The following is a 20895-nucleotide window of genomic DNA, read 5'->3' as shown; positions in this document are numbered from 1 at the left end:
TTGGAGTGATGCAAATGTTTTGGAACTAGATAGAGGTTGCACAACATTGTGAATGGCCTAAGTCCCATGGAACTTTTCACTTTAAAGTGGTTAATTTTCTGTTATGTGAATCTCCCCTAAAATGTATACTTTCCTATCAGTTTGAAATGATGGGACAAAAAGAAGGGGAAAGCAGAAAATGGCCATAAAAATAAAACTCATAACCAAATATATCTCAGTTTTCAATGTCAGAGCATAGTAACGAGATATAGGATGGTTATCTTTAGTAAAACATATGCAATTCTTAGTTCCAGCAGAATAAAACTGTACAGGACACTACCTTTGTATCCCTAGTGTACCTAGCACTGTACCAACCCCAGAGTAGTTGTTAATAAGCACTCATTAAAAGCAACCTATGGGTTGAATTTGACTCCCCAGATGTTCAAAACTTATCTTTTGTTGGCTAATTAAAGATTGTTCATTGAGACAGAAAGTAAAATAGGTTTTCCAGGGTCTGGGGGGAGAAGAGGAATAGGAATTGTTTAGTGGGTATAGAGTTTCAGTTTTGCAAGATGAAAAGAGTTCTGGAGATGGATGGTGGTGATGGTAGCAGAACAATGTGAATGTACTTAATGCCACTGAACTATACACTTAAAAATGGTTCAACTTTATGTTATGTGTATTTTACCACAATTTTTTTTTAAGATTGCTTTTTTCCAAGGATCTTTTTTGAAAAGTATATTAGTAAGATAACAGTGTATAAACACTGAGTGCCACAGGTAATACTCCAGGTGCTGGAGATACAGCAATGAACAAAACAAAATCCTTGCCCTCATGGAACTAACCTTCTAGAGGGGGAGAAAAATAATAAATATAAAATGTCAAGTAGCGATGAGCATTATAGAAGAAAGCCAAGGAAAAAGAATAGGGACTGAAGGAGGGCAGGACATGGAGAATAGGGTGCTATTACAGACAGTAGGATCAGGAAGGTTCCTATAATGAGCTGGCATTTGAGTAGAGAATTGAATGAAATGAAGGAGCAAGCCATGTGAATACCTGGGTGAAGAACATTTCCGGCAGAGGGAACAGCAAGTGTGAAGGCAGGACCATGCTTGGTGCGTTCAAACAATAGTGAAGGGGCTGCTATGGCTGGAATAGATGAGAGAGATAGAAGGTGGCAGGAGATAAAGTCAGAGCAGTTACCAGGAGCCAAATCATAGTAAGGATTTTTAGATTTTATTCTAAATGTGATGGAAAACCACTGGAAAAATTTAAACAGGGAAATAATTTTAAAGTATCACTCTGATTGCTGTGTGGAGAAAAAACTGTAGGGGCACACAGTGGAAGCAGAAAGATCTAGGCAAGAGATGTAGTGGCTTGGACCATGGTGATAGCATGTAAAGGTGATAAGAAATGGTCAGATTCTGGATCTACACTGAGATAGAACTGACAGAATTTGCTGATGGGTTGGATGTGAGATGAGAGAGAAGAGAGTCAAGGAAGATTCCAAGACTTTTGGTTGACTAGAGGTGACTAGAAGTATTATTTCCTGAAATAAGTAAAACTGGGGAAAGGGTGGCATTATAATGCATTTGGGACACTACTGGACATCCAAACAAAGAAGTGGCAAGGGGAAAAAGGTATGCACACCTGGAGTTCAGAGAAGATAGAGGCTTAGATATAAATTTAGGAGTCATCACCATTTAGACAAAAGCAGTGAGACTTGTTGATATAACCTAGGAAATGAATAGAGAAGGAAAGGGGTCCAAGAATTGCGCTCTGGGACTCATCAATATTTAGAAGTCAGGGAAGATAAAGAAGATTCAGTAAAAGAAACTACGGAGTGGCCAGTGAGGTTGAAGGAAAACCAGGAAAGGGTGATGTTCCAGAAGCCAAGTGAAGAAAGTATTTCAGGAAGGTTGAGGTAGTCTGTTCAAATGCTGCTGAGGTACAGTCAAGTGGGACTGAGAATGGACCACAGGATTTGGCAACATGGCAGTAATTGGAAACCTTGACAAGAGCAGTAATTGGAAACCTTGACATTGAACAGTTTCAGCTGAGTAGCCGGAATGAAAACCTGATTGGAAAACCTGGTTGAGATAAGGATAGGCTTTCAAAGAGCTTTTCTCTAAGGGGAAGAGAAAAACGGAGGAGTAGCTGGATGAAAATATGAATGAAGGGAAGGTGAGAGGAATTTCTTTTAACATAGAACCTATGATGGCATGTTTGTATGCTGATGGGAATTATCTAACATAAAAGGTAAGATGTAATTACTGAAGAGTAAGGGAGGATAACTGTTCAGGGCTAAGTCTGTGAGTACACAAAAGGGGACTGTGTACACATATGGGAGGACTGGCTTTCTTCCATTATAATAGGAAGAAAAGCAGAGTGTAGAGTTACACAAGTGGTAGACTGATAAATTTGTTGGTGGAAAGATATGAAAGTTCTCTTCTAGCTGCTTCTATTTTCTCAGTAAGAAACAAGGTCATAGCTGAGAATGAAAAGAGAGGAGTTGTGTTGGAAGGTGGAGCAGAGAGAAGATATGATAAAGTGGCTTTGGAAAATGGGGAGTGTACTGCCTAGGGAAATATTATAGAACTGCTGGCAACACTAAGAGCCCACATGAATTTAAAGTGAGACCAGTCATTTGAAAAGCATTTGACAGTAATAAACATCAAAATAGTAAGTATTATGAAAATAATAATTTTGCTAAAATTCTGTTGCTACCATGTACTTACTATATGCCAGGCACCATACTAAGCCAGTTACATGTTTTATATAAACATATGTTTTATTATTATCTTCATTTTACAGATGAAGAAACTTGAGGCTCAGGGAAGTTAAGTAAATAGCAGAATCCAGATGTTAATTTAGTTTTTTCTAACACCAGAGGCTTTCTTCCTGTTGACTGTGCTGTACAGCCTCTAATAGATAGTATATAAATTTTATACTGACTTTGGTTAAAATCTTTTAATGTCACAGGACCTTATATGTAGCCATGTTTTCATAGATCAACTGTTTGTTAGGCTAAGTTCTATGAAGGAAGAATAATTTGCAACTTCATGAATTGTATTTCTCCTTACACTTTCATTACAAAAGCTAACTTTTTAGCAAACGGGTTCTAGTTTAAGCATAAGTTATTTGCTCCCTGCCCCTAATAAAATGAAAATGTGATTCGATGTCATAATAATGCCAACATTTCACAACTCCTCTCTTTCACAGCAGGAAGCCAAGGTCAGTTAAGACTCACCTGCCAACACCACTGACCAAAGGATAAGGCTTAATTAAAAAAAAAAAGGAAGAGTTAAAAAAGATAATTAATGTGCTAACTACTTTATCAGTTACACTTAAAACCATAAGAGAGGTTTTTTCTTTTTTTTTTTTTTGCGGTACGTGGGCCTCTAGCTGTAGTGGCCTCTCTCCCGTTGCGGAGCACAGGCTCCGGACGCGCAGGCTCAGCGGCCATGGCTCGTGGGCCCAGACGCTCCGCGGCATGTGGGATCTTCCCGGACCAGGGCACGAACCCGTGTCCCCTCCATTGGCAGGCGGACTCTCATCCACTGTGCCACCAAGGAAGCCCAAGAGAGGAAATTATTTTAACAGCAGAAACCAGAGTTCCTCTTGGGGACGTAACTGTCTGTTGAGGAATATATCTTGACAGGTTGTTTTGGTTGGGCAAGATAAGGTCTCAAGGCCTCATCAGGAAACAGAAGAGATTCCTAACCTTCTCTGCCTAAGACACAAAATTCAGGGCCTGATTAAAGAACATGAAAAAAAAAAAAGATATCAGAGAAGAAAAGGTATGGTGCTAGTACAAGGAAAGAGGACAACATGACAGGAGGCCACACTGACTACTGACAAGGAAAGGTGAGAAAGCGGTAAACTGACTGAAGGCCCTTTAAAAAGAACAATGGCTAACATTCCATTTTTAATTATTTGCAATATTTTAAATGCAAACACTTTCTACCTCACCAAATCTTCAGAAAAGTGTGCTACACATACAAATACCTAATGTAAATGCTCAGGGGAGGGGAGAAATCAAAGTAAGGGGGCTGAGCTCTGCATCTGGTCTGGCAAGGAGCAGACAGAACACCTACAGGAGGTGAGAAATGGATGAATCTAGAATTAAGCAAAAGCAGAAACTCAAAAATAAAAGCCACTGTAAGCCCTAGAAATTCTCAGAAATCTTAGAAAAGCGTTTTTGGTGTGGGATAAGGTTAGCTTGAGTCAATCATATCTAAATCTCAAAAGTCAGATTAATATCTGGGATATAAATTTTTTTTCAAAACGTTAAATTGCTCATTCCTATTATTTTGAGGCTTTTATATTCATACTATAGAAAACTCTTTACAGTATTTAAACTATTTAAAATATTTTTTCAATTTTAAAAATCTAGACAAATACAAAAAGGGAGATTTCCCCATAATCCCACCATTGTGTACCCTCAAACACAAATTAAGAAGCAAAAAAAATACCTCTCTACACCTCCAATTCTACTTGCCCAGAGGTGACCACTGTTATATGTACCAGTTTTATTTACTTGCAGACTTTTTTCTATAATTTTACAGTATATATATATTTTTTGTCCTAGAAAGGGGGTTGTACTAGACACAGTATGCTGCAACTTGCTTCATTCACTTAACATATTACGAACACTTTCTATCTTTCCAAGTAACAACATATCAAGCTACTTTATTTTGTTAAATGGTTGCACAGTGTTTCATTACATGAACTTACCGTAGTTTGTCTAATACTCCACTGTCAGGCATTTATGCTTTTTTTCCAAATGTTTACTATTATAAATAACACACTACACTGAACTCTGTAGGAGAGATTCCTGGGAATGGGATTCCTGAGTCAAAGCATATAAGCATTTTAGTTATTTACAGATCATGCCAAATTGCCCTCCAATTGGCTCTACAAATTCACATTCCAATTACAGTGTATAGGAGGTTCCTTTTTCCCTACGCCTTTATCAACCTGGATATTATCAATAATTTAAGTTTTGTCAGACTGGCAAAAAAAAATTTTTTTTGGTTGATTTATAACTTGCATTTCTCTGATTACTGATTTATCTGAGTGGTTCAACATCTTTCTATACACTTATTGGTCATGTGTATTTCTTCAATTGAACTGCACATTAATATTATTTTATTTCTTTTTATTGGATTGCTTTATTTCTTAATGATTTGTAGAAGCTTTTATGTATTATGAATACAATGCTTTATATTTTGTGTTGTAAATATTTTCTCTTAGTCCATGTAACAGAGACTGCTAGTTGTCTCCTAATATTTATTCTTCTTTTAAATCATGGTATTGTTTACACAGGCAAATGGACACAGCTACAGACCACATTTCCAAGCTCCCCTGCAGCCTGTTCATGTGACTAAGTTCTAGTCAAACTGATGTGAGCATAAGCAGTGATTATGCTCATAAAAGGAAGGGATATTTATAGCACCCTGCTGGCTGACATGAGGATAGAGTGGTGGGCCATCTTTCACCACGTCACACCTGAGGGCTAGCAGAGAAAAGCGAAGCTGCCACATCAGCTCTGGACTGTTATTATGAGGAAAAAATAAACTTCTAAATTGTTTAAGACACTGGTTTTTATGTTTTGTTTTTTACAGTAGCCTAACTTATATGTGGACTAATATGGAATTTGGAATCTATAAGTGAGGTGCTGCTGTAATTCAAATTAAAATACGTGGTACTGGCTTAGCAGTCAGACAGCAGGTGGTTAAGGCACATCAGGCTAGAACGTTGGTGATCATTGCAATCTATTTCAAAACATTTGGTAAAATCACTGCCTGTGGTACCCTGGAAAGCAGACCACATGCCAAGCGAGCATGTAACCATACGGGGAAAGGCTGACAAAATTCACAATGTGTTGGCTGTTTTCTTGACGATTCAGCAAAGCCCTAAAATAAGAGATGAACTCAGGCTAGAGGTAGCCAGTGTGCAAGCAGAGACGGAAGGGAATATTCCTCTGTCTGTGGTCGAAAACCAACTGACTAGCGTTCAGTAATTTGGGGTGTGCATCGAAGTAATTTACTATCCCAACTTGAAACAGTAGTAAGAGGTACCTCTAATGAGGGCCTCAAGCTTTTCTCAAGTATCTCTGATAGACTATGGCAAAGGTGAGATTAAGGGTGTTATCTTCCCAATCAAACCCTCGTTTTCAGATGATCTCAATATAGGTGCCATTAGGTTGAGAGAAGAGGATGGACAAAGTTTAACTTGATTTTATATATTTAACTTAATTTTTAAGAAACTGCCTAACTGTTTCCAGAAGTGGTTATACTATTTTAAGTTCCCACTAGCAGTGTATGAGAGTTCCAGTGCCCTATCAACACCTGGTATGGTCATGGTTTTTTTCCTTTTTAAAAAACTTTAGCCATTCTAATTGGTGTGCAGTGATATCTCATTGCAGTTTTAACCGACTTCTCTGATGATTAAACATCTATTCATGTGCTTCCTGGCCATCTGTGTATCTTTTGTGAAATGTCTGTTCATATTGTACCCCATTTTGGAACTGCACTGTAAGAGTTTTTATATTCTAGATATGTCTTTGTTTTGATATTTTGATTTTAATATTGCTGTCAATATTTATTCCTAGGCTTTGGCTTGCCTTTTCATTTTCTGAATGATATCTATCGAAGAGCAGAAGTTTTAAATTTTGATGAAATCCAATTTATCATTTTTTTCTTTATTGATCATACTTTTTGTGTTCTAAGAAATCTTTGCCCAAAGTAGCAAAGTTTGTCTCTTATTGTTTTTTCAAAAAGTTTTAGGTTTTATACTTAGGTCTGTGATTCATTTTCAGTTAATTTTTTTTCCTTTTTTTATCCCTTTTTTAGTTAATTTTTATGTATGGTACGAGGTATGGGTCCATTTTTTTTTAATTTTAGAATTTCATTTATTTTTTTATACAGCAGGTTCTTATTAGTTATCCATTTTATACATATCAGTGTATAAATGTCAATCCCAATCGCCCAGTTCATCCCCCACCCCTCACCCCTCCTTGGTGTCCATACGTTTGTTCTCTACATCTGTGTCTCTATTTCTGCCCTGCAAACCGGTTCATATGTACCATTTTTCTAGGTTCCACATATACGCGTTAATATACGATACTTGTTTTTCTCTTTCTGACTTACTTCACTCTGTATGACAGTCTCTAGATCCATCCACGTCTCTGCAAATGACCCAATTTCGTTCCTTTTTATGGCTGAGTAATATTCCACTGTATGTATTTACCACATCTTCTTTATCCATTCGTCTGTCGATGGGCATTTAGGTTGCTTCCATGACCTGGCTATTGTAAATAGTGCTGCAATGAACATTGGGGTGCATGTATCTTTTTGAATTATGGTTTTCTCTGGGTATATGCCCAGTAGTGGGATTGCTGGGTTATATGGTAATTCTATTTTTAGTTTTTTAAGGAACCTCCATACTGTTCTCCATAGTGGCTGTATCAATTTACATTCCCACCAACAGTGCAAGAGGGTTCCCTTTTCTTCACACCCTCACCAGCATTTGTTTGTAGATTTTCTGATGATGCCCATTCTAACTGGTGTGAGGTGATACCTCACTGTAGTTTTGATGTGCATTTCTCTAATAATTAGTGATGTTGAGCAGCTTTTCATGTGCTTCTTGGCCATCTGTATGTCTTCTTTGGAGAAATGTCTATTTAGGTCTTCTGCCCATTTTCTGATTGGGTTGTTTGTTTTTTTAATATCGAGCTGCATGAGCTGTTTATATATTCTGGAGATTAATCCTTTGTCCGCTGATTCGTTTGTAAATATTTTCTCCCATTCTGAGACTTGTCTTTTCGTCTTGTTTCCTTTGTTTTGCAAAAGATTTTAAGTTTCATTAGGTCCCATTTGTTTATTATTGTTTTTATTTCCATTACTCTAGGAAGTGGATCAAAAAAAGATCTTGCTGTGATTTATGTCAGAGAGTGTTCTTCCTATGTTTTCCTCTAAGAGTTTTATAGTGTCCGGTCTTACCTTTAGGTCTTTAATCCATTTTGAGTTTATTTTTGTGTATGGTGTTAGGGAATGTTCTAATTTCATTCTTTTACAGTAGCCATCCAGTTTTCCCAGCACCAGTTATTGAAGAGACTGTCTTTTCTCCATTGTATATCCTTGACTCCTTTGTCATAGATTAGTTGTCCATAGATGCATGGGTTTATCTTTGGGCTTTCTATCCTGTTCCATTGATCTATATTTTTGTTTTTGTGCCAGTACCATATTGTCTTGATTACTGTAGCTTTGTAGTATAGTCTGAAGTCAGGGAGTCTGATTCCTCCAGCTCCGTGTTTTTCCCTCAAGGTTGCTTTGGCTATTTAGGGTCTTTTGTGTCTCCATACAAATTGTGAAATTTTTTGTTCTAGTTCTGTGAAAAATGCCATTGGTAGTTTGATAGGGATTGCATTGAATCTGTAGATTGCTTTGGGTAGTATAGTCATTTTCACAATATTGATTCTTCCAATCCAAGAACATGGGATATCTCTCCATCTGTTTGTGTCATCTTTGATTTCTTTCATCAGTGTCTTACAGTTTTCTGAGTACAGTTCTTTTGTCTCCTTAGGTAGGTTTATTCCTAGGTATTTTATTCTTTTTGTTGCAATGGTGAATGGTAATTGTTTCCTTAGTTTCTTTTCCTGATCTTTCATTGTTAGTGTATAGGAATGCAAGAGATTTCTGTGCATTAATTTTGTATCCTGCAACTTTACCAAATTCATTGATTAGCTCTAGTAGTTTTCTGGTAGCATCTTTAGGATTTTCCATGTGTAGTATCATGTCATCTGCAAACAGTGACAGTTTTACTTCTTCTTTTCCAATTTGTATTCCTTTTATTTTTTTCTTCTGATTGCCATGGCTAGGACTTCCAAAACTGTGTTGAATAATAGGGGCAAGAGTGGACATCCTCATTTTCTTCCTGATCTTAGAGGAAATGCTTTCAGATTTTCACCATTGAGAATGATGTTTGCTGTGGGTTTGTCATATATGGCCTTTATTATGTTGAGGTAGGTTCCCTCTGTGCCCACTTTCTAGAGAGTTGTTATCATAAATGGGTGTTGAATTTTGTCAAAAGATCATCATTTCTTTTCATTCATTTTTTTTCTTTATTCTGTTCCGTGGCAGTGAATTCCAACATTGTGTCTCCCAGGTCACTTATCTGTTCTTCTGCCTCAGTTATTCTGCTATTGATTCCTTCTAGTGTATTTTTCATTTCAGTTATTGTATTGTTCGTCTCCGTTTGTTTGTTCTTTCATTCTTCTAGGTCTTTGTTAAACATTTCTTGCATCTTCTCAATCTTTGCCTCCATTCTTCCGAGGTCCTGGATCATCTTCACTATCATTATTCTGAATTGTTTTTCTGGAAGGTTGCCTATCTCCACTTCATTTAGTTGTTTTTCTGGGGTTTTATCTTGTTCCTTCATCTGGCACATAGCCCTCTGTCTTTTCATCTTGTCTATCTTTCTGTGAATGTGGTTTTTGTTCCACAGCCTGCAGGATTGTAGTTCTTCTTGCTTCTGCTGTCTGCCCTCTGGTGGATAAGGCTATCTAAGAGGCCTGTGCCAGTTTCCTGATGGGAGGGACTGGTGGTGGGCAGAGCTCAGTAAAACTTTAATCCGCTTGTCTGCTGATGGGTGGGGCTGGATTCCCTCCCTGTTCGTTGTTTGGCCTGAGGCGACCCAACACTGGAGCCTACCTGGCTCTCTGATGGGGCTAATGGCAGACTCTGGTAAGGCTCATGCCAAGGAGTACTTCCCAGAACTTCTGCTGCCAGTGTCCTTGTCTTCACATTGAGCCACAGCCACCCCCCGCGTCTGCAGGAGACCCTCCAACACTAGCAGGTAGGTCTGGTTCAGTCTCCTATGGGGGTCACTGCTCCTTCCCCTGGGTCCTGATGCACTTACTACTTTGTGTGTGCCCTCCAAGAATGGAGTCTCTGTTTCCCCCAGTCCTGTCGAAGTCCTGCAATCAAATCCCGCTAGCCTTCAAAGTTTGATTCTCTAGGAATTCCTCCTCCCATTGCCAGACCCCCAGGTTGGGAAGCCTGACGTGGGGCTCAGAACCTTCACTCCAGTGGGTGGACTTCTGTGGTATAAGTGTTCTCCAGTCTGTGAGTCACCCACCCAGAAGTTACGGGATTTGATTTTATTGCGATTGCGCCCCTTCTACCGTCTCACTGTGGCTTCTCCTTTGTCTTTGGATGTGGAGTATCTTTTTTGGTGAGTTCCAACGTCTTCCTGTCGATGACTGTTCAGCAGTTAGTTGTGATTCCGCTGCTCTTGCAAGAAGGAGTGAGCGCACGTCCTTCTACTCTGCCATCTTGCTCCTTCAGGCTGAGGTATGGGTCAATGTTAATTTTTGTTGAAAACACTTTCCTTTCTCCATTGCACTGCCTTAGCACCTTTGTTGAAAATCAATTGACCACATATGTGCGGATCTATTTCTGGACTCTCTATTTTGTTTCATTCATCTATAGGTCCCTCTTTTCACCAATACCAAACGATTTTGATTATTTTAGCTTTATGGTAAGTCTTGAAATCTGGTAAAGTCTCCTCCAATTTTTTATTTTTAAAAATTGCTTTGGTTAATCTCTGTCCTTTGCATTTTCTTTTAAATCTTAGAATCAGCTTGTCATTAAAGAAAAAAAAGTCTACTAGAATTTTGATTAGGATTGCATTGAATTTATAGATCAACTTGGGGAGAACTGTCACTTTAACAATATTGGGTATTCTTATCCATGAACATGGCACATCTTTCCATTTATTTGTCTTCTTTAATTTCTTTCAGCAAAATTTGTAGTTTTCAGCGTAGAGGCCTTAGACATATTTTGTTCAACTTATTCCTAGGTATGTTATGATTTTGGGCCTACCATAAATGTTTTATTTTTTTTAAATTTCATTTTCCAGTTGTGTGCTTTCCAATCTTTACGCCTTTTACTTCTTTTTCTTGCCTATTGCAATGGCTAGGTCCACCAGTACAATAATGAATACAAGTGGTAAAGTGGGCATCCTTGCCTTGTTCCCAGTCTCTGGAGTAAACAGTTTAGTCTTTCACTATTAATCATGATCCTCACTATACATATTTTATAGATATTCTTTATCAGTTTGAGAAATGTTCTACTATTCCTACTTTGCTGAGAGTTTTTATTACAAATGAGTGCTGAAGTCTGTCAAGTGCTCTCCTTGAATCTATTAAAATCATCATAGAGTTTTTTCTCCTTTACTCTGTTAATATGGTGCATAATATTAGCATTTGAAATTCAATCAAGCCTTGCATTCTTGAGACAAACTCTACTTTGTCTATCAGCCTTTTTACATATTGTTGCATTCAATTTACTTACATTTTGTTAATTATTTTTGCATCTACATTCATGAGGATTATTAGTCTGTAGTTTTCTTCCTTCCTTTGAGGAAAATGTTTGATAACCAACTTCTTTAATCTATATAGGGCTATTCCTTGGTTCTTCTTGTGTGAATTTTGACAAGGTGTATTTTTTAAGAGCTGTGGCTATTCCATTTATGTGGTTGTGTTCATTAACATAAGACTGTTCATAATATTCTCTTACTATCCTTTTACTATTCACAGATTCTGAGGTGTTAATCTCTTTTCATCCTTGGTAGTTATGATTTTTGTTCTCTTTTTCCTGATCAGTGTAGTTAGGAGTTTGTCAATTTTGTTGATCTTTTCAAAAAGCCAGTTTTATATTTGTTAGTCTTCTCAATTGTCTGTTTTCTATATCATTGATGTCTATTTTTATTTTTAGTATTTCCTTTGGGTTTACTTTCCTCTTCTTTTTCTAGTTTCGTATGGTAAAACCTCAGGTCATTGATTTTAGATCTTACTTCTTTTCTAATATTAGCATTTAAAGCTACACATTTCATTCTAACACTGTTTTAGCTGCATCCCGCAAACTGTGATGTTGTATTTTCATTGTCAAAATATTTTCTAATTTTCCTTGTGATTTTGTCTTTGATTCACAAATTATTTAGAAGTATGTCACTTTATTTCCAGATATCTGAGGTTCTCCTAATTACTCTGTTACTGATTTCTCATTTAATCCTGTTATATTCAGAAAGTACACTTTGTATGACTTCAGTTCTTTTAAATGTATTGAGACTTGTTTTATGGCCCGATGAATGACCTATCCTGGTAAATGTACTATATGCACTTGAGAACAATGTATATTCTGCAGTTGCTGGATGCTCAGTGTACTATAAATGCCAATTAGATCAAGGTGTTTATGTTGTTCAGATCTTCTATGTCTTTACTGATATTTTGTCTAGTTGTTCTATCAATTGCTTAGACAGAAGTATTAAAATATCCTAGTACATTGACGAATTGTGTTTCCCCCTTTAATTTTTGTCAATTTTTGCTTCATGTATTTTGAAACTCTATTACTACAAAAAACACATTTACAGTTGATACACCTCCCTGATGAATTGTTCATCATTATGAAGTGGCCCTCTTTATAACACTCTTTGTCTTAAAGTCTATTTTTTCTGATATTTAAAAATAACCATACCAGCCTTCTCGTTCTTCCTGTTTGCATGTTGTATCTTTTTCTATCCACTTACTTTCAACCTACATGTCTCCTGTAGCCAGCCTATAGTAGGAGTTTGCCCTTTTATCTACTCTAGCAATCTCTGTCTTTGAGATTTTAAGACCATTTACATATAATAGTTGTATTGGCTAAATTTGGGTCAACCATTTTACTATTTGTTTTCTCTGTCTTCCTTATTTTTAATTCCTTGCTTCCTCCTTTCCTGCCTTTTTTTTTTGGATTATTTCTATACCAATTTTGGTGATTACCCTAGAAGCTACAGTATGTCTCCTTGTTTCCTGCTGCCTGAAGACCACTCTGTAGAATTTCCTTTACTGTTTATCTGCTGTGGCACATGCTCTCTATTTTGTGTTTATCTGAAAATGTCTTCATTTTTGCCATCATTATTGAAGGATCTTTTGGCTGCGTAGAGATTTCCAGGACTGCGGATTTCTTTTCATATATTAAAAATATGATTCTACTCCTTTCTGGCTTCCACTATTGCTTTTCAGAAATAAACTGTTAGTCTAACTCAGGGGTTGGTAAATTATGACCTTTGGGTCAAACTGGGCCCAGCAACTGTTTTTGTAAATAGTTTTACTGAAGTATAGCCACAAACATTCATTTATGTATTATCTATGACTGCTTTTGTGCTACAATGGCAGAATTGATTGGTTAAACAGAGATTATATGGTACTGGCATAACGACAGAAAAATAGACCAGTGGACTGGAATAAAGAAACCAGAAATAAACCCTCACATATATGGTCAGGTGACTTTCAACAAGGATGCCAAGGCCACTCAGTGGGGAAAGGTCTCTTCAACAAATGGTTGTAGGAAAACTGGATGTCCACATGCAAAAGAATAAAGTTGGACCCTTACCTTACACTGTCTACAAATATTAACTCAAAATGGACTAAAGACCTAAATATAAGACCTAAAACTATAAAACTCCTGGAAGAAAACATAGTGGAAAAACTTCATGACACTGGACTTGGCAATGCTTTCTTGGATACAACACCGAAAGCACAGGCAACAAAAGGAAAAGTAGACCAATGGGACGACATAAAACTTAAAACTTTTGTGCATCAAAGGACACAGTCAACAGAAGGACTGTGAGTAGAATATTAGCTAAATTAATGTGATCTTGAACAAGTTACTTATCCTCTCCAAGATTAAGTTTCCCGATCTTTAAGACGATAATACCAGTTTCATCAAGTTTGCTGTATGTCATAAAAGTGAGTGTGTAGTAAATATTCATCACTGTCCTTTTCTAAATTGCCTTCAAAGTCTGTGCCATTGCTTTGAACATCTGCAGTGGTAAGAAATCTTAATCTTTGATCGTAGATTGGATCATATACTCAACTAAAAGCAACTGTGCAAGCTAAGTTTAACGAACAAAATGAGTGATCAAGATAGCTTTTAGTCTAAAAGGCATTTTGCAGAAAGAACCCAATGAGTCTAAACAACATCTCGATCATATTACTATTAGTTTGCTTTTTGGAGAAATTCTCACAGAAGTTCCCAAGATTTTTCCAATTTTTATGGGTTAAAATGATTGCTTAACCTGATTCATTAATTCACTGAACTGCATGCCTCTGACATGCATATAATTTGAGAATATTCAAGTTGTCCACTGAAGACTTTGATGACTTGGTTTTGGATCATACAAGAAACATGTTTTATTGGATGTCACCATTTTCTTAAAAAAATGATTCTTTCCAATTTCCCTAGAAAGAGTAGCAGCAACTGTACTAAAACAATCACTCGGGCTCCTACAAACCACAAGAAAAATCCCATTGATACAGAGTCATACTTTAGAGTATCTTTACAATATGCTCCGGATAATGTCTTTAATGTCCATCTAATTTTTTCCTGCCACAGTTTAAGCATATTCCCTCTTGTACTATACTCTGCTAATAAGAGAACAAGTACTTCCGTAATTACAAAGTCTTTGGCATCTGAAGCAGTTATTGAATCACCCTTCATCCTTGCATTCTCCAAGTTAAATAATCCAAATTCCTTTGCTTTTACTTACCATGTTCTCTTTTCAAAAGCTCATACTCTTACATGCAATACTGGAATATAACGTTTACATACTTTAAAAGGATGATTAAGAAAAAATAAAGAGTTAAAATTGCAGTTGTATGAAACAGCAATGTGATTAGTATATTACAATTATGAATAATAAATGAAGACTAGAAAAACTATCATTCATATATTAATTCTACACTATGATTCTACTGCTAGCATTCTAGAGCACAATAATCCTTACCAGGGGACTTTCCTTGCTGTGAGTTGCTTCTTCGCTCGCTGTATCTGGCTGGAGTGGATAAACCTGTGTCTTTACTAGGCTTGCTAGCAGGCCCCATTTCTGAAATAAGGAATCCCATCTGTTCTGAAGGCAAGATATTCTCAGGTGTTTTCATCTGGCATTTTATACTGGCATCCACCTAAAATATTAAACCCACTCATTATTCCAAAATTTCCCCAAATATCTACTAAAAGCTAAGATATTTTAACACAGGAGTTCTACTATAGAAACATGATCCAACAAATAAGACTGTAAGGCTTTTCATCCTTAAGAATGATACCACCCAGGCTTCCCTGGTGACGCAGTGGTTGAGAGTCTGCCTGCCGATGCAGGGGACGCGGGTTCGTGCCCCGGTCCGGGAGGATCCCACATGCCGCGGAGCGGCTGGGCCCATGAGCCACGGCCGCTGAGCCTGTGCGTCCAGAGCCTGTGCTCCGCGGCAGGAGAGGCCACAGCAGTGAGAGACCCGCCATTTTCTTACCGCCAAAAAAAAAAAAAAAAAAAAAAAAAAAAAGAATGATACCACCCGATTTTGTTAAGCTAATCTCAATATTCGGTAGTAAGATGTATATTTCCCCATACACAAACTACTGAAATGTCTATGGAGCTACAATATTTACTTACGATCAGAGGAAGATTCACCATGAAGTTTCTTTTTTCTTTTTTGGTAAAATTCACATCACACAAATTCACAATTGGTTAATACCACTATCTTTTCCCACTCTAACATCCCTTCCATCAGATTGCCTGCCCCTCTTGGTGATACTGGAATGGCCATAGGCATTATCCTGTTGGATGATGTCAGAGGGGTTATAAACACTTTATTCTATTAATTTTGTATTCTTTGGCTTAATGAGGACCTCAAATTTGTATAAGCTTCACTCCCTATGAAATCTAGATCTGCTCTGCTTATGACATATGAATTTCTCTCTTGGAGTTCCTATGTTTTCTTTGGAATATCAAATCCCTTTGTCAAGCTGACCAACTTCTCAAATACTCTATTTGTTTATGAATTTATTTTAAAATAAAACAATATAATGAAGTAGAGCTAGGAGTTCAAAATATAGCTTTCAAAAGCTGTGATATCCAAATTAAAAAAAAAATAACTGTGTGAATGCAATTTTAAGGTACAAAATCTAATCTTTTGGATGTGACTACGAAGGAATAAAGGCAAATTTCATGTTCTTTTCACAGGCATATTTGAAACATAATGGGACTATCTTTGGTCTATTGAATTTATAATATTAATACACAGTATACCGGATCTCAACAGTTGGGCTCAAGAAGGACAATGAGTTGATAAAAACCATAAGATAGGGCTTCCCTGGTTGTGCAGTGGTTAAGAATCCGCCTGCCAATGCAGAGGACCGGGTTCGAGCCCTGGTCCAGGAAGATTCCACATGCCGCGGAGCAACTAAGCCCGTGTACCACAACTACTGGGCCTGCGCTCTAGAGCCCGCGAGCCACAACTACTGAAGCCCGCGCACCTAGAGCCGGTGCTCCACAACAAGAGAAGCCACCGCAATGAGAAGCCCACGCACCACAACGCAGAGTATCCCTCACTTGCCGCAACTAGAGAAAGCCCATGTGCAGCAACGAAGACCCAACACAGCCAAAAATAAATTAAATAAATAAATAAATCCAAAAACCCCATAAGACATTTGGATCTAAAGTTAGAGCTAGAAAAGAATGCATTTTAAAAACTGCCAGAAATTCCCTGGTGGTCCATTGGTTAGGACTCTGCGCTCTCACTGCCGAGGGCCTGGGTTCAACCCCTGGTCAGGAAACTAAAATCCCACAAACCGTGCAGTGCGGCCACAACCCGCCCCCCATACACACACACAAACTGCCAAAAAGTTATCTTGGGAATCTCTAACAATGAAGACATTTTCAGTTCCATTAAAGAAAAAAAATCCAAAATGAAATACATATGTATCAGGCTAAGATCAAGAAAAAAAATTAAGTAGGAAAAAAAATAATCACAAAAGTGATTTTAATTTGGATGTACTTTTATTTTTTGGAATCAAAGTTTATTCATTTCTCGGTCATAAGCTAGCAGCAATAAAGGAATTAGTCTCTACCTTCAGAATATATCTCTCAAACTAGAGTCAGAATTCTGCTTTAGGAATGAGAATATTAGTAGGGAAATTTAAACACAGTATGCTGTCAAGTCAAATTAGAATTCTATAGGGACTTCCCTGGTGGTCCAGTGGTAAAGAATCCACCTTACAATGCAGGGGATGCGAGTTCAATCCCTGGTCAGGGAACTAAGATCCCACATGCCATGGGGCAACTAAACCCTCACGCCACAACTACTGAGCCCGCGCGCCTCAACGAGAGAGCCGGCGTGCCACAAACTACAAAGCCCACACGCCTTGGAGCCTGCACACCACAACTAGAGAGAGAAAACCTGCACGCCACAAAGAAAGATCCCCCATGCCTCAACGGAAGATCCCACATGCCTCAACGAAGATCCCGCCTGCTGCAACTAAGACCCGACACAGCCAAAAATAAATTAAGCAAATAAATAAATCTTTAAAAAAAATTTGGAATTCAATGATGCTGTAAGAAAGTATGAAAACACCTCCAACCACCTCCTTACCTCCATGCTACAAATGGCCAGGAAAGTCCTGATATTATCTATGAGATAAACCATCCCTTCTGAGGAGTGGAATTTAATCAGCCAGGCACACCTAGTCCATCCAAACTAAGTTAGGAAGCAAAACTCAAGGGATGCTTTTAACATGCAAATCAGTCATACCACAATGCTCATTCAGACTGCCTCTCTAGAGGCTGACTTCAGACCACAACAGTAGTGAGAGGATGCCTGAAGGTTAAGGTTACTTCTGAATCTTTTGTGCAGAACCACTGGGACACGATCCTTCTGAAGAGCATAATGAACTGGTATTAAACCCAAATAAAACCTGGACAAAGTCTCCACTAGAACAGTCTTCAGCAAGAAGCACTAGGTACCTTTGAGCTCTATTAGGATTTTTTCTTTGCCTCTTACCTCGTGTGTGCTGAACGGTAGCCCTTCCTGCACAAATACTACTGAAGACGGAGATGGATTATGACTTAGCTGCTCCTTCGGTTTGACATGAGCTTGCTGACTGGCTGCAGACTCCTGCATTGTAGTGTTTTCAACAGGCTGAGCCGTGTGGATGGTATAGTTGTACTCAGGTGACTGTGGTAGAGAGCAGGTAATTGCTTGTTCTGTTCCAGCCACAAAAGACGTAATATCTGAGCCTACAGCAGTAAGTGGCTCCAGCTGGCTAGCCTGACTTGTGGAAGATGGATTGCTGTTGTTTGAATTAGCTAGGATATGTTGGCCTCTGTTAGACTGAGATGTTGAGCACTGATTCTCAACAGGCTCCACCTTTACCATCTCCAATTTAGGGGAGGAATGCAACTCATCTACTATCTGAAAAGCAGCCTCTAGGTTTAATTCTGACTTTTTATTTTCATCAGTAGCACTGCAAGGCCAATCAGAAGGCAGAAATTCAACTGGATAGGAGGATTGCACTGGAGGATTCTGGGAAAAGAGAAAATAGGACTGTTTGGATAGAAAACCAAATATGAGATTAAGGAGGAAAGCAACAACATTTAGGCTGATGAACGCTAAATATAAACAAATTAAACTTAAAGCTCACTAAGAAAACTTGAATGCCAATCAACTTTTCAGCAGTAGTAGCTTCGACTCTATTGTTAACACTTACACAGGAACTATTATGTGTCAACCACTATATTAAGTTTAATACTGGAATGGACCAATAATTCTCAGGGTTAAAGTACACAAAATCAAAAAAGTCATAGTACCCAAAAATCTATTTGTTGATAAAATGTCTATAAACCAAACTCTTCCATAAAGGCTGACAGACAAAAACGTCACTTGTATCTGTAATATACTGGTTTAGGAATGTAGTAAGGAAATGTCAAACACAGGATGCTCACAAGTCCACCATTGCTTCTATAGATTCAGGGGGGAGGTACTGTTATTCTGTTCCAAATGATCTGGGAAAAAATGTACGGAATATCAAATGTCCTTTGGTCCTGAGATTATTTAAATAATAAAACAATAGATTAAAATAGCTGTCACTTTTAGACTGATATCTTCAAGATGTATTCTCTTATACACAGTACTTTGCACAGAGCAGGCATTCAATACATGTTTGCTGAATATCTCAGGTTATAAACATAAGATACGGAAGAGTTACTATTAAATAAAACATGTAGTGAGTCAATATTGCCAAACACATTGACAATGATTGCGTCAATGATTTGAAGGCCATAATGCCAAATAATGTAAATCCGAATGGTTTAAGCATCAAGCTACTTTACTATAGCTGATAGCCCCACTTATTGAGATCTTACTATGTGCCAAGCACATACAAAGTGCTTTACATACATTATTTCATTTAATCCTCACAAGAGGTCTATGAAATGTGATCATCTCTATTTCCAAAGGATGGAACTGAAGTTCAGAGTAACTTCATAATTCATACAAAGTCACAAAGAAGTAACTGACAGAGTCAGGTTTCAAACCTAGGTGTGCCTGACTCCAGAGTTCTTGCTCTTAACCACTGCAATATACTGACCATTCATGCACACTCATATCTGCAGGCCAACAAAACTAACTGCATTTATTTCCAGAACGTTATCTGAAATACTTCCCTTTTTTCCATTTAAAAATTTTATGTCTACTTATCTCTATTTTCCTACAGTGAACATGTATTGTCTTTGTAGTAAGCAAAGGTCTTCAAAGATGTTTTAAATGATTTATTTAAAACATAAATATAATCAAGATATAACACCAACAGAGTATCTCCAGTATGATCCAGGGGAGAGAATGCCTGGATCTACAGACAAGAGCATCTAATTTGTGAGATAGATATGTCCTTCCAGTGAAGATGAATCGGCTAGACTAACATGCTTGATGACAGCTGCCATTAAAAATGTCCAGCTGGGCTTCCCTGGTGGCGCAGTTGTTGGGAGTCCGCCTGCCAATGCAGGGGACGCGGGTTCGTGCCCCGGTCCGGGAGGATCCCGCGTGCCGCGGAGCGGCTGGGCCCGTGAGCCATGGCCGCTGGGCCTGCGCGTCCGGAGCCTGTGCTCCGCAATGGGAGAAGCCACAACAGTGAGAGGCCCGCGTACCGCAAAAAAAAAAAAAAAAAAAAAGTCCAGCTAAGTCTCCTTGATCTGATTCTATACTCCTCAAAGAAAGAAAAGAAAGAAAAGACAAAAAAGAAAAAAGGAATGTTCTTTTGAGTACTGTAATGTCAATAGTAAGATATTCTCTAAAGAACAGAAGCTATCATGACTACATGATATCAAAGGAAAACAATTCCAATCTTTAAGCAACTATAGCATAAAAATACAAACATGGGATTTAATCTTATCCTAGAAGTAGTAGTCTACAACATTTAAATCAAAGCAATTGCTTCCTAACAAATATGAGAAAAAATCGAAGTGCAGTGTTTACAACATGGGGGCTTTCTCATTTTTGACATCATTTTCCTTTCTCCTTTAAAAAAAAAGTAATTGTACCATCTTGGAAGGATCTGTCATTTGGTGATTTATATACTTTTAGAGTTTATCTGGTATTCATTTTACCATGGTAATCAATTTTACCATTGTTGACAGTTAGTTGAACAACATTGTTCCAACTAACTGTCAGCAATGATGAAAATGTTCTCTATCTGTACTATAAAATTTGGTAACCGCTAGCCAAACGAAACTATTAAGCACCTGAAATGTGGCTAGTGTGACTGAGGAATGATTTTTTTTTTAACATCTTTATTGGAGTATAATTGGTTACAATGGTGTGTTAGTTTCTGCTTCATAACAAAGTGAATCAGCTCTGCATATACATATATCCCCATATCTCCTCCCTCTTGCACCTCCCTCCCTCCCACCCTCCCTACTGAGGAATGAGTTTTAAATTTTATTTAACTTTAATTCATTTAAATTTAAATAGCTACATGTGGCTAGTGCCTAAGAGTAGGCCAAGAAGATAGTGTAGGCCTAGAAGAATCCTCAGACATC

The 20895-nt window shown here is 37.8% G+C and overlaps 1 protein-coding gene across 1 annotated transcript in view; it reads right to left on the bottom strand.

Moving 5' to 3' along the window:
• Positions 1-20895, bottom strand: part of HSF5 (heat shock transcription factor 5) — a 49937-nt gene that overhangs the window by 13010 nt on the left and 16032 nt on the right. The window contains exons 4-5 of the mRNA XM_059998665.1: positions 17864-18385; positions 14815-14992 (exon numbers count right to left, since the gene is read on the bottom strand). Of these exons, the coding sequence (XP_059854648.1) occupies positions 14815-14992; positions 17864-18385 (700 nt within the window). The remainder of the gene's footprint in view (positions 1-14814; positions 14993-17863; positions 18386-20895) is intronic.

This window comes from Delphinus delphis, chromosome 19 (genome assembly GCF_949987515.2).
Source record: "Delphinus delphis chromosome 19, mDelDel1.2, whole genome shotgun sequence".
In the NCBI taxonomy this organism is placed as follows: domain Eukaryota; kingdom Metazoa; phylum Chordata; class Mammalia; order Artiodactyla; family Delphinidae; genus Delphinus; species Delphinus delphis.
Note: the sequence above shows the minus strand (reverse complement) of the source record. Positions and strands in the feature narration are given on the sequence as shown.